General features: G+C 33.8%; 1 protein-coding gene across 1 annotated transcript; it reads left to right on the top strand.

Moving 5' to 3' along the window:
- The first annotated feature begins 795 nt into the window (after nt 1-795).
- LOC138335744 (homeobox protein Nkx-3.2-like) lies at nt 796-4,878 on the top strand. Its single transcript, XM_069284908.1, has 2 exons — nt 796-1,592; nt 4,464-4,878. Exons 1-2 carry the CDS (start codon nt 1,232-1,234, stop codon nt 4,856-4,858), a joined length of 756 nt encoding a protein of 251 aa, XP_069141009.1. The 5' UTR covers nt 796-1,231; the 3' UTR covers nt 4,859-4,878.
- The last annotated feature ends 9,704 nt before the right edge of the window (nt 4,879-14,582 follow it).

The following is a 14,582-nucleotide window of genomic DNA, read 5'->3' as shown; positions in this document are numbered from 1 at the left end:
GTAGGTCATACACCTGACAAATCCCGTCCTATCAGCCAGTCATGAAACACATTTAAAATCGACTTAGATTAGAAACATATGCATTTTGTAAGGGAATACCATTTTTCCTGCTTTATGCCGATTACGAATGAAAGTCGAGTTCTTCTTTATAGTCTATTTTTTTTCCTAATATCCTCTGTATAATCTAAACATTAGTTTAATCATATAATAACTGTCTATTCCGACCATTTGATACAGTTTTCAAGCAAACAAACAGGCCCGTAGTATTGTTTATGTAAGATTTTCACCTTAGCGAGTTACAATGTAGCTGTCTTATTCGAAACAGGTTTAGGATGCAGCCAGAACAGAACAATTCTTCTCATCAGATACATGTATAATTTACTCACAAAAGAGAGGTATGGAAATCAACCTCTTAATGGACGTCTGTCGATATAATTTCGTAACATATTTGCTCATGTTTAAACATTTATCTTGAAACAAGCCCGTTGAAACTATATAAATCATTATAAAACGCATTGTCTTTTTTATAAAGACATTGATAAATCATCTGAATGATTTTTGGTGTGAGGGTAATGAAATTATAAAATCGACTTTTTGAACAAATTTCCTCATATCAAGTTCGTTCACATGTATCTTTGGAAGGTTTAAAACGACCAGCAAACCGATAACAGAAATTGTGTAAGTGGTCCTAGGTAAAACAAAGCCAGTCATATCTTATATAATAAACTGCACACAGGTAAACCAGCAACGTATAACTGACACAAAAGTCAATCAATTCTATACTGGCCAAGATTTTACATTGACTCTATGATACGCAAAACTCTGCCGCCGTTAATTGCCTGACGATAATTCGAAGTTGGAAGAGACCAATCCCTGTGAGGAGTGGGCGGAGACTTAAGCTGTTGAATCGCACGTGCTGCATATAGTTTACTGATAAACGTCTGCGGATGAATTCATAGATAGAATGAACAAATCTATTATAAAAGTAATTTGTACTTTCCAGATTCACAAACTATGAAGTGTGAATGGCGAGATTTTTGGAGTGGAAATGGTTTTAATTCGGAGCAGGACAACTTAAACCTTCTTGGATTATTCTAAACATCTTAAGTGATGTGTTTTATTACTAATTTGATATCACAGTGAGACAAATTGTGGTTTTTAATCTAAAAACTCATTTATTTCCGGGAATTTGAAAACATTTTCATCAAAGTTTGTTGAAAATATTGACAAAATGGAACCAAAACCGGTAGCTCCTGCGTTCTCTATTGAAAATATTCTTCATAAAGGAAAAAACAGTGAATTTTCAGGAAAGTTATCATATAAATATGGACAAGGATTTTCAAGATTTCATCAGCATGGTGAGATAATGAACGAAAAGGAATCGACATTTAGTGACGAACGATCCGAGGATGAAATTGACATTGAAGGATCTGATTCAGAGTCTGTGACATCTAGAGGTTCAATTTCTTCATCACCTACTGGAGAAATATTAAATTTATCTATTCGTGAAAACAAAACCGAAACGTCATACAAAATAGAAAACTTTATACCAGACGAAGGGCACTTCATTTCGTCTTCAGGGAACCAACAAGGTATGTTAATTGGTACTGACTACTATTATTGGTTCATACAAGTGATCAAGATACAGTATTCTTGGAAACAAGTTTGAAGCCTAACAAATGGTATATAATATTGGTGTTTTGTACTAAAATGTATTGTTATAATACATTATTATTGTTATACATGAAGAATTTAAATTTTATATCAAAGAGGAAATGAATAGGATACTAATACTAATGTAGTATTAAATACAACCTTCTGTTTCAACAAAAGTCCCCATACAACATAACCAGGTAGATCACCAGGTAAATGGTGAAACTAAATCAGCAACACAACTTAACATAATACAAATGTATCTTCATCTCTAAAAAAATGTCATCTGTGCACTGCATAAAGGCAAATAAGCACTAAATATAACTTGCCTTTGTCTTTGGTTGGTCTCTATGCAGACAGGTTTGTATATACGAAATATTCTGTTGATAAGGGTTATTATAACGTATGCTAATTCAATTTGTTTTTAAATTGTGACAATGAAATATAAGAGACTCTAGGACTAAATAATAATTATACATGTTAAATACTCAATATTTCAGACGGTAAATCATACACAATTATAACATTGGCTTATTCTTTTTAGATTTAATTATTTTACATTTAAGATTTACCTTTTGAATATACAATACATTTAAGTTATTAAGACTGAAGTTATTTACACAAAACTTATTAACTTTCTTTCGTTTATTATGAATTTGCGCGCTCGGTTTATCAAATATGCTTAATATAGCATTATATATAATTAGCTTATACTAATTTCAATATTTAATCTAGTTCCAGCAAAACAACACGAACGATATGGTACATTACACTTATGATATTACGAGTGTCGCAAAAGAGAAATCAATGAAACTTGTAAGATTTTGCTAAAATTCAAAACTTCTAAGAATTATTGAGACGCATCCGGATCTACAATTGTAGTATTCTAACGGAGGAAAAATGGAGTTTCCGGTGAAATATCACCGACTTATCAACACCATCTGACTTCAAAGAAATTAAGACTTCAAACGATGCGTCTTTAACAATCATAACAGATTTCATATTCATAGGTATAACCATATTAATAAAATGAATGTCACATGGGTATAAACAGATCATTCAGATATGTTTATCAATATTGTCCAGGTACATGAGCCAAATGGACCAAATATTCTAAATTCTAGTGATCAATACGTGTTAAATTTCACGTTACTAAATGAAAAGAACCGCCGCATATTTTCTCTCTCTACTCAGTTTTATTTGCGATTTGTTTAGAAAATAAAGAATTTTATCTATATATGTTTTAAAAGATTTCGCATTTTCGGTTAATATTTAGAAAATACTTTATATTAACAATTTCGTATAATATTTCATATTCCAAACTTGAATCGGCTACTACACGTACTTCCAAAGCATTCTCCGTTGTGTTCAAGTTAAGTCTTAAAAATTATTACACAACATATTTGTGTGACATATGGAAATGATATCATACCCAAACGAATAGATGTCTAATTTATCAAAGATTGGTTAGTGATGATCTGCGCATGAGATGAACGTTATTTATAATTGGAAGTGACGAAGAGCAATAACGAAATAGATCAAAAATCAAAATATTGACAGAAAGGTAATATTTCGATTTCATACATTTGTATGTGTTTAAAATTGATCTCAATGAAAATATATCGAAATATTTAATAGAGAAATGAAGTACAGTTCCTTGACTTATCAAGAGTACATATAATTTACATGAATATGTTTGTTTATATATTTAGTACGACAATAAGGAAAAACGAGAGATATATGTACTTTTAATACAATGTTTAAGGCTACTTTAATATACGTGTATATTTTACAAAAAAAAACGTTACTTAATTCCAGAATATTTTCATTCATCGCGATTAGATAAAGTTTGATATTGATACGAAAGGATATAATTAGAGAAACATTAAAGTCAACACTGAAATATCAGATTTACCAGTGTATTCCATTTGTCAGAAATACATCCAAACCGTGTCTATTTGCATCAGAAACAGTTTTATTCTTTAATTATTGATTAAACATTAATTTCTTGTTTATTGCCATTGTCTTTTCTTTGTCTTTGAATATGGACGTCTCCCTTCAATTACGATTTGAGGCCTACAGTTAAAACGGTGACTTTGATAACGATAAACCCATGTATATATAAGGTTAAGTTGCGGCAATTCTGACAAAAGGTTGAGATAATGAAATAGGTACATGAGTATTTTTCACTTCAAAACAGCTGCAATGTCGAGTATTAATAGTTGAACTTCACTTATCAGTCGATCAACTGTAGACTAATACACTTAGATATCAGTGCAGGTGGCAATATCACATTTATTTTTAATACCAATAATTTAAACTGACTTTATATAACTGACAAAATACATTTTACATTAATTTTAATATAATCATCTAAGATAACAATCATTTTATAACTGTTGTTTATCAAAGCATATTATACAGGTACAGTTAAACTTAAACATAATTATTAAAGTGGTTTTTTTTTATATTCCAATGACATAATTATTTAAGAAGAACAAATTATACTTTAATCGAAATAAATATCGAACTATCAATACTAATCAATATTAATATCAATAAATATCAATATTCAATTGATATGTTGTACATGTGATACATTATTTTCTACTACATGTAACTGATTTGAATCCCTACTTGTCATGAGATGTTTACTTTAAATTTTTTCATTATGGCCGAGACAGAAATGTCGATTTTCTTTTGCTAATAACACGGACAAAACAGATAAAATAACGACTTTTGATTAATTAAATTAGATCCAATGATCGTCTTTAATGAATATATTTACGCGTTAATTTCTTTATTTTCAGGCTGTCCCTTTATAGAGAAGAAACCCGACAGAATACTCCCAGGACAGAAGCCGAGGAAGAAACGTTCCCGAGCTGCTTTTTCTCACGCGCAGGTATTCGAACTTGAGCGGCGGTTCCAGCATCAGCGTTATCTTTCGGGACCGGAAAGAGCTGATCTAGCGCATGCGCTAAAACTGACTGAAACACAAATAAAAATATGGTTTCAAAACCGAAGATACAAGACGAAGCGTCGGCAACTACAGCAGGAACAGAGTCTTGCCGGTTCAGCCAAGAAAGCTGCAGTGACTTTACTCGTCAAGGACGGAAAAAGGGTTTATAATCCTGGGGAGATCTCCCGCCCCATCCTCATCCCCTCCGTCCCAATGTCGGGATTTTATCAATACTGTTATTTCTAATAAATATTGATCAATTTGTAGTTATCAACTCATAGTTGTTGTTGTTGTTATGGCTATAAAATACTTCGTCCGATAAATAAGCAAATATTTGGACATATTTGCCAATATTAACTACAGTGTATGTTCCTGCCGTTTGATATCCATGTTGACTTGGTAAATGTTCCAAGCTGGAATGTGCTACATTTATGTAGATCCAAAATTATTTTGCCTAAATAATGCATATTTGGCAAACCTTTATTACGAAAAAGAAAGACAGATGTCTGACTGCATTCTTCTCGGACTATTGATTGTTTTTTTACAGTAGAGGAAAAGAAATTTGTAAGGAAAGAAAATCAATCTAATTAAAACAAGCTGTCCATAGTTCGTTTACTACGTACAACGAAGGTAACGAACATGATTTTAATCAGATTGGAAACAAAAATATAATACAATATCAATCTTATGGAAAGTAAATATGTAAATGAGTTTTTAAAAAAACTCAACACTGATATTGTATGAAAAAATATACAATGTAAGATTAGAATTAACATTATTTTAATAAACTGTCGTAGACTATAAGGTAGTATGAATAACCTTAGCCTGTCTCCTTCGTTCCGACCGACAGGAACGAGATAATACATAAAACGTCTGTTAAGGCTACGTTACAGTATCTCAGCTAGTTGGAAGGCAGACACGTAAACATGCACATTCATATAAAGTACCATATTAAACAACACTTTAAGTGAGTTATGATTTTAAATGTTAAGTAGCTACAAAATATTCGAATCCCCAACAACCTCACTCAAGTATTAAACAAGGATAATTGATGAAAAAATCGCTTGGTAATTGATTTGTTTGAACATGACAATTGTGATCAACTTAAATCATATCATCGTGATACGACTACTGCAATAAAGCAGTGCTTACGTGATATGGACTAAAAAAACGCGACGCACTCTGCTTCTTTACGATACCCGGTGAGTTTGCACCTGGTCAGTTATGTTGGAATCCCTTCGGAACTCCACGGCCTGTCCCGGATCAATTCTTCTAGTACGGTATTAAGTGGTGCACTTACGAGTAAATTGTCCTTTGTGGTAACAACTTAAACAAATATCCAGCCGATTTGATAGCGATTTGTCGGGATTTAGTGTGGTGAGGTATGCTGATAAGGGCGTGTGTATCTCGGCCGAGGCAGGAAAGGGGACAAGTTGACGGTATTACGATTGATGTGGCTGAGGTCTGAAGGTATAACATATCACTGTAACGGGGAATCCATGGATATCAAGAATATATAAATAAACACGTGTTCTACTTGAATAAAGTGATGTATCATCATTGAACATGTAAAAAGATATTCAGAACGGAACCGGAAGTACATCTCAAGTTTTTCTTTCTGTTCCATCACCATGGCTGTATTCGAGATTTTTACAGTTTACAGTTTTACTGGTTGGACCAAGTTGTTCGTTAATGAATTACAGATGGATCTGGTGATTTTATATTGTGATCAGACGAGCCTTTCACTGGCCTGTATAGAAAAACTGCAGGTCCGTCAATATTAATACTTGAAATAATGACTTTAACAAACGGTCGAACCGGTTGTTCCGAATAAACGAAAACCGCCCATGTTAGGGCACTTGGTGAAACACAGCGCTCATAATAAAATCCGAATGATTAGGCGTTTGCAGGGTGTCAATCATGGAAGAAACTAAAAGAGGAGATGATAATATTGTGCTGATTGCGTCGCATCATTACATCATCCTTTCCTGATGTGCTAATCTGGTTTTAGTTTATTATATTTACGTCCTATAAACAGCCAGGATAAACCCTCACAGTGTTAAAGACAATGGCATCATACTTCCTCCTTAGTTAATTTCGTTTCCATATTACGCAAAATATTTTCTTTTTTTCAAATTATTTCACTTTCCAAAAATCCTTATTTATATAACTAGATATATGACATGAATTGTGTCTCTCTAAATAAAATGAACACTTATCATAGATATTTTTTCACGTAAGCATAATAATAATAAATAAAAGTAGTGTCTCTCTAAATAAAATGAACACTTATCATAGATATTTTTTCATGTAAGCATAATAATAATATATAAAAGTACCAAGTCCATTAACAAACCACAGATATGTTGATACAAATGTGATCATTTTATTTAATACGACTTGTTATGCATAAAATTTACATTGTAATATATAGTATACCTATTTACATTTTGCCACAGCGATTCCAATTACTCTAACGATAATCATGATCTACATTATGAGCCAATAAATATCTATACATAAATGAATGTGAGAAAATTGACATTGTAGTTGAATGAACCAGTTTGGTTATGAAACTAAAAAATCTTTAAAATGTCTGGATAATTGAAAGTAAACTGAAAAGCTATTGAAAAACATTGAAATTTAGTCGTCTTTTCAATTTTTTATACGGATTATTACATTGAACTTGTCTGTTGAGGTTAAATGGCTGAAGTGGGAAATTCAAATGCTCTCTCGCATCTAAATTATGTTTTACTTTGAACTAGAAAGTAAAATGTAAATATAAGAATTAAAGTATTGTTTGATTGCATTTATTGGACATATAAATGCCATCCGGGTGGCCTAACGGGTGCTATTCTATTTATCTGCCACCCAGATTGCATTTATATCTCCAATATATGCAATCTAATAATCCTTTAATTATTAAATACAAAAATGCCTATATCCTCTATCAAAATTACGCTTAAGAAACAAAATTTGAAACACATAAACACACAACGATTCTATCCTTGTATTTATCACTTAGTCATCAACGTACCGCGAAGATGAATACACAGGAATGGATCAATTGCCAGGAATTTGTAGTCACTTAGATTCATCTCCGAAAGGATGTAATTTCCCAAGTGCTCTATTGCATCGGTCCGGATACGTGGTACGTATCCATCCAGAACACAATGGATTTCCACTTCGAATTCAACATATCCCTCCGCCCTGACTATTGTGCTTCTGCGGTCTTTTATTGTCGCGCGCTTTTGTTCCGCCACGCGGCAGATGGCACCATAAGTCCGCCATTGTTGTAGAGTTTCCGATTTACTTTACCTGTAAATTTCTACGCCAGGTGAACAATTGCTACAGTCATTTGTGGACATCTTAATGAGATTAGGAGTAATAATGGATGTCAGTATTCCTATACAACCTAGCATTACTATAGGTCACGCAAGACGTTGAAGATGCGCGAGACAATCTAGCCTGTACGATATTTGTATCACTTTGTTAATTTTCAGATTCTATGGAATGAACAATTCTATTGCAGTATCCATTTTCTTATTTTTGGACCAAACAGGTTTTTTTTCCTATGAATAATCACCAATGCCGGCAAACGTATTGATTCATTCTTTGAAGAATACTATAATAGCTTATTGATATTGCAAAAAAATAGAAAAATAAAATAAAATAAAGCGAAAATCTGTTTCCGCATTCTATCTTGTCTAATCTTCTTAATATAAATTGTTTTGTTATGATTCAGTACAATAGGACAACAAATGAACCATTTCATTGGGAATTACTGGGATTATATATTCGAAAGCATTTATTGATTGAAGATAAAATTAGTTTCAATATGGAACATGTCTTTCTTTTTTTAATGATTGGAAAAATAGTTTCCGGCGAAGAACATGAAAATAGTTTGTACAAGCACATCCCGGCTACTTTCTTAAAAAGAATGAAATTCAAAATATTTAAGAAATATACTTAAGTAGACTTGTATCAAATGTTCTACAAAATTAATGATGACGACAAACAAACGCTGTTGAAAGAGATAATTGGTAAGACATCAATGACTAAAACATATGTATCGACTAGAAAGCTTCATTTGTCTGTAATATAATACTGTACATTTTCATATAATACAGATTATTTATACTCGTGTATAATCACTTAATTTTCAAATGCAACATAAATTATTGTACGGGCATGGACCACATCATATTTACTTATCATCAGTTTAACAAAATTATTCGTGAAAAGAAACGAAGATCAGAAATTATTTAAATGAAGGAATATCAAACAAAATGATTAGGATAAAATGTTAAAAACACCACATAGACATCATTTATCTATAATTTCTGAGGAGTTGAATTTGTACTTGTATACATTATGCAAAACTGGCTATTATACATATATAAATGCAGTAAATTACATATACGGTCAGTCTAAACTGGAGGCTTCCATAACTAATTTGGTATGCCACATAATTTCCTATCACTTTTTCGAGACGTTATGGGTACATCATCACATTGTTTTATTATCAAACAGAAATTACCCCCTCCTATTATGACAATTAATGCTGATGAGTTCACGACAATCCAACAAGTTGTATCAAGCTAAAGGCGTAAAATACATAATGTATTATCAGCGGGTTTAACAAACTACACGACTAAATCGCGACAGGAGTGGAAGCTGGCTTTCCATATCGTAAAATTTATCTTCCTTGGTCTGTAATAATCAGGCCCAGACTATAACACTAGCGCCGTCTGGCGTTAATTACTATGTCGCACAAATCAGCGCCCCCTGCATGTGGTAATCCTTATCGCCGGTCAGGGTCTGCTCAATGTTTACAGTCTCGGGTAGAGATCACTATGATTCTGATTGTTTGTTTGCCAATCGATGTAACACATAGGATCTTAAATGGGTTCAGAGCGTTTTAAACACTTTGATTCTAAGAACGTTTATTTATATTATACATTTCATACAGATTAACAGGCATAAGATGTTAAATCTGTTTACAAATGATTTTATCAAATAGCATTTACCCATGCTAAATTTTCTACATACATAATTACCGAGTAACAATAATGACCTCGCTTTCCATTAAAACACTTAAACATGTTATTTCTTTTTTTTTTTTTTTTTTTGCATTGAAACACAAAAAATAATATGCATTCATATATTTTTGTGAGTATTTCAATCTATAAAGAAAAGAATTTCTGTAAAATTACACTACAATATAAAAACATATAAATACGAAATAACTGATATTTTAACATATTTCACAACACTGGGAAACTCATCATGATTTTGTTAACGGTACGAAGGTAGTTCTTAAGATGTGATTTGTTTGTTTGTTTGTTTGATTAATTAACGTCCTATTTACAGACAGGGTCATGTAAGGACGGCCTCCCATGTATGCTGTGTGTTGCGTGTTGTGGGGCGAACGCTCAACTCAAGGCCAAAAGTGGGGCGGTGCCAAAGGAGACATAAGGAAAGATAAAGTCAGTTAGGAAGAAGAGAAAAGATAAGATCCTCAATTTAGTCGCCTTTTACAATCATATAATAGGGGCAGCAGGTACAATTCTAACGCCCTACCTGCAGGGCAGCTTTAGACGTGAATAAATATACAACTTACCAATTATCAATATATATATATATATTAAAAAAAACGCGAATTAATACAACAATGTCTATTCAAATTGGTAAAATTTGTTAAATTGGTTCAAAATTAGAAAAATAAAAATAATAAATGAATACGCCGTTTTTATTCGTAAGATAATATGTATTCAAAAATAGTTTATTAATTTTTTCCGGATTGACAGGATATTAGTTAATGAATAAATAAATTAGTCTTCAAAATCGTCATTTTCAATGTTTTTAATTCCATCGGCAGTCATCTTTGCGATCCCTAAAGGATAGGGAAGATACAAATCAACATCCTCTCTTCTTTTTTTCGTATAAAACATTGACAATAACAAATTAAATACCATATAGCGGGGAATGTTCGCGGTCGTAACTTTTGGCAATCTGACCAAGAAAACTGAAAGTTACTATTTCGCGAGTTAAATTTTGGCGATCTACATACATACCTGCCAAATCGCCAAATTTAAGTTCCGCAAAATTATCACGCTATACGGTAACATAAATAAACTTATAATTTAGACACCAATGTAGTTTACCAGTTTGGTGTATTAGGTGTTACGTCCTATCAACAGCTTAGGCCATTTAATGAGACCTCACCTGTATACAAGATGTATTGGGAGGTTGGGGTATATTGGTTTTGCGTATCTTTGTTATAGTGGAAAGTTCTTGTTCTTTTGATAGTGCTATCATACTGAAGCATGCCGTTCCACTACCATAATGCTGAACGCTGCGCAATAGCAGAAATTGTTTGTTTGATTAAATAAACGTCCTATTAACTGCCAAGGTCATGTTAGGACGGCCTCCCATGTATACGGTGTGTAGCGTGTGTATAATCATGTGTCTCCTTGTATAGTGGAACCCTTTCCTGTATAGTGCTAAGGCGTAGAAATGTCTCTTTATGTATATTATGATGTACACATCTTTCCCAGGGCACAGAATCCAGAGCCTTCGTCCCAGGTGCAAGTGTTCTCGAGGCAAAAAATGAGGCAATGTTAATTATGGAGACGTTAGAAAGAGAGAGATTCAAAATTTAGTCGCATTTTAAGATAGAAATTGCAGATACAATTCTAGCTATCTTTATGTTCAAGCTCTAAAACTAAGGTCGAAGTTGCTTGTTAGATAATTTTGAACTTAATGTATGTTTAACTTAATATATTCAGATCATTTACGTATATTTTCTTTGGTCAGGCTTAAAGGTTTCTTTCAAATCAACAATCTTTCTTCTCATCTATCCGCCCACAATCGCTATTCCTTTCGATCCGAAAAAAGTACATTTCATGCTTTAAAAATCAGGTTCTGTGTAACATTTTGGACTGGTCGATTTGCAGTACTCTTAATCAAATGAAGACAACACGAATTGCTCATAAACAACGCGCAAAAGAGCATTGCAATATCGCCCGTGATAGCAAATAACGTATCGCAGAAGGCGCTCGAATGATATGTGACACGGTGGTTTTTTTTTCCCAGCGGCATACTTCATTGATATAGTACCATAAAAAGGGCAACAGGTCCAGTATATTTAATAACTTACCTCGGTTATTTAAAAGAAGACAAGAGGCCCATGGGCCTTAACGGTCATCTGCCTATTGGCACAATACAACACCTCGAAGAATATAGTAGTGGCAAACAATTAAAGCAATACAAAGAACTCTATTAATAGAAGAAGTTTCTGAAATATTTAATAAATTAGACTATGAATGAAGGTCTTTTGGTCCCAACCATGCTACAAGTCCAATATCCAGTCTCTGGGACTCTTTAGGTTTTTCACAAGAAGTCGTTTAAATTTTTTAGCCTATTTGACCCTTGTAATCAAGGTCATTCATTTGCGATAACTTGGTAACCTTTTATCCCAGCATGCTACATGCCCAATCTCAGCACCCTGGCCCTTCTGGTTCTTGAGAAGAAATTGTTTTAAGGTTTAAGTTTTTGTTTGTATGATTAATTAACGTCCTATTAACAGCTAATGTCATGTAAGGACGGCCTCCCATGTATGCGGTGTGTTGCGTGTATGTTGTGCGAGGTGCGTGTTTTAGGAGACTACGGTATGTTCATGTTGTGTCTTCTTGTATAGTGGAACTGTTGCCCATTTTATAGTGCTACATCACTGAAGCATGCCGCCGAAGACACCAAGCAACACACCTCACCCGGTCACATTATACTGATTACGTGAAAACCAGCCGTCCCACTCCCGTTATGCTGAGCGCTAAGCAGGAGCAGAAACTACCACTTTCATAGACTTTGTTGTGTCTCGGCCAGGGGACCGAACCCAAAGCCTTCCTCATAGGGGCAAACGCTTAACTCAAGGCCAAAACTGAGGCGGTGCCAAGGGAGGCATTAGGAATGGTGTGCGGAAGAACTGGTTATGAGACTCTAAATCCTCGGCACACCATTCAAACTGTATGAGACTCTAGATTCGAAGCAGAAACTGTCAAATTATGAATTTACTAGTCTCCACAAAACACACACTCGCACTTCATACATGGGAGGCCATCCTTACATGATCCTGACTGCTAATAGGACGTTAATTTAATCAAACAAACAGGTACAATTATTTTAAATGCCTAGTACCATGGTTGCATCAACTTCATCAACTTTCAAATTGCCTCTTTAGATGTATCTTCTCTATATCGACGTGAAATTGTGTAATTCAATAATTTTCTTCTGTCTCAGCTAAAATAACGGTAAAATCGTCGTTTTTTAAAAGATATTCGCTGTGGCTATTATGGCAATAGTCGGTGCCACTGCTACATGTAAGCAATAATTAAAAGTGTTAGTTTCTGCTTCTGCTTAGCGCTCAGCATAACGGAAGGGGGACGACTGGTTCGCCCGTTGTTAGTATAATGTGACCGGATAGGGTGTGTTGCTTGGTGTCTTCGGTGGCATCATGCCGCATGCTTCAGTGATACAGCACTATAAAAATGGCAATAGTTCCCATATACAAGAAGACACAACACGAATATACCAGTCTTCCAAAAAAGCACCTCGCAAACATATACGCAACACATTGCGTACATGGGTGACCGTCCTTACATAATCCTGGCTGTACATAGGACGTTAATTAAGCAAACAAATAAACAAACAAAAGCTATGCAATAATTAGAAGGTAATTAAGTATCAACCAGCTGCATAATCTTCAGGCTGGACAACAAAAACATCTCTAATCTACAGCTACAGGTAAACTAATGTACAGTGAAAGGTGTACTAATCTACAGACAGAACAAGTACTTGAACAATAGTCTAAATAAAGTACTGGGGACAACAAAAGATGACATCATAGCCATGTTTTAAGGAGGCCTAAGTAACCCCGCCTTGTAGAAGTCTGTAATGCGTTGTATTTCAGAAATACCGTTTTTTAATAGATGAAAAAAATCCTTTAAAATTCATTATGTGATAAAAAGTACCTTTAATTCGTTTATTCATTTCATATGAGATTTTATGAAACGAGTCTAAGAATTTTTTATTTGTGCTAGCCTAAGATATACCATGACGTTTTAAATGAATCATGATCTCTATTCTGTATATATCTGGATATATTTGTTTGTTTGTTTGATTAATTAACATCCTATTAACAGCTATGGTCATGTAAGGACGGCCTCCCATGTATGCGGTGTGTTGCGTGTATGTTGTGCGAGGTGTGTGTTTTGGGAGACTGCGGTATACTCATGTGTCTTCTTGTATAGTGGAACTATCTGGATATATATATATATTATCATCCCCAATTCGTGACCTGGGGATGTAGCGTGTACTTTTGCGACTAACGATTTTTACACGAATCCTCGTAATTCAACTTTCGATATGAAATAAAATTCGCCCATAATCCCATCATATCATATACCATAGTGACCAGTAAGGAATCGTCTTCAATGTACGCTAAAAATATTCAGATGATTCGGATGATTTTTGTGGTGTTCAGAGCATTTTAAAATTAGTTACCCCATTTTCTGGAAATGGGATACAGGGCTAAGTAAACAACCTTTCAGTATTTTTAGTATTTTTTTTTATATTTTTTTTGCACGTCGTAAACCTGTGGATCATTAGTGCAAAATGCAATAACTCTGTAAGTTTCATTCAAAAGCTGATTTTTAATTTGTGCGGGATCTTTCCAATGTTAGTCTACATACAAAATTTCATTAGACTGATTTCATATTTACTCAAGTTATTGTGTTTACAAGGAAATGTTAACGGACGACGCACGACGGACAAAAGACTATCGCAATAGGTCACCATGCCCTATGGTCAGGTGACCTAAAAAGTTTGTATGATACATTTTAATAAGCTATTTTCGCACTATCAAACACCTAAATGCATTAATTGATTTGCCCTTCAGAGATTTTCAAGG

This window comes from Argopecten irradians, chromosome 11 (genome assembly GCF_041381155.1).
Source record: "Argopecten irradians isolate NY chromosome 11, Ai_NY, whole genome shotgun sequence".
Classification (NCBI taxonomy): domain Eukaryota; kingdom Metazoa; phylum Mollusca; class Bivalvia; order Pectinida; family Pectinidae; genus Argopecten; species Argopecten irradians.
This window is presented reverse-complemented; position numbering and strand designations above follow the sequence as displayed.

What these genes read in the sequence shown, in the direction of transcription:
- LOC138335744 (XM_069284908.1), top strand. Translation starts at nt 1,232, where the DNA reads ATGGAACCAAAACCGGTAGCTCCTGCGTTCTCTATTGAAAATATTCTT. An exon ending in GTCTTCAGGGAACCAACAAG is followed by an intron (nt 1,593 to 4,463) that starts GTATGTTAATTG and finishes CTTTATTTTCAG; the next exon opens with GCTGTCCCTTTATAGAGAAG.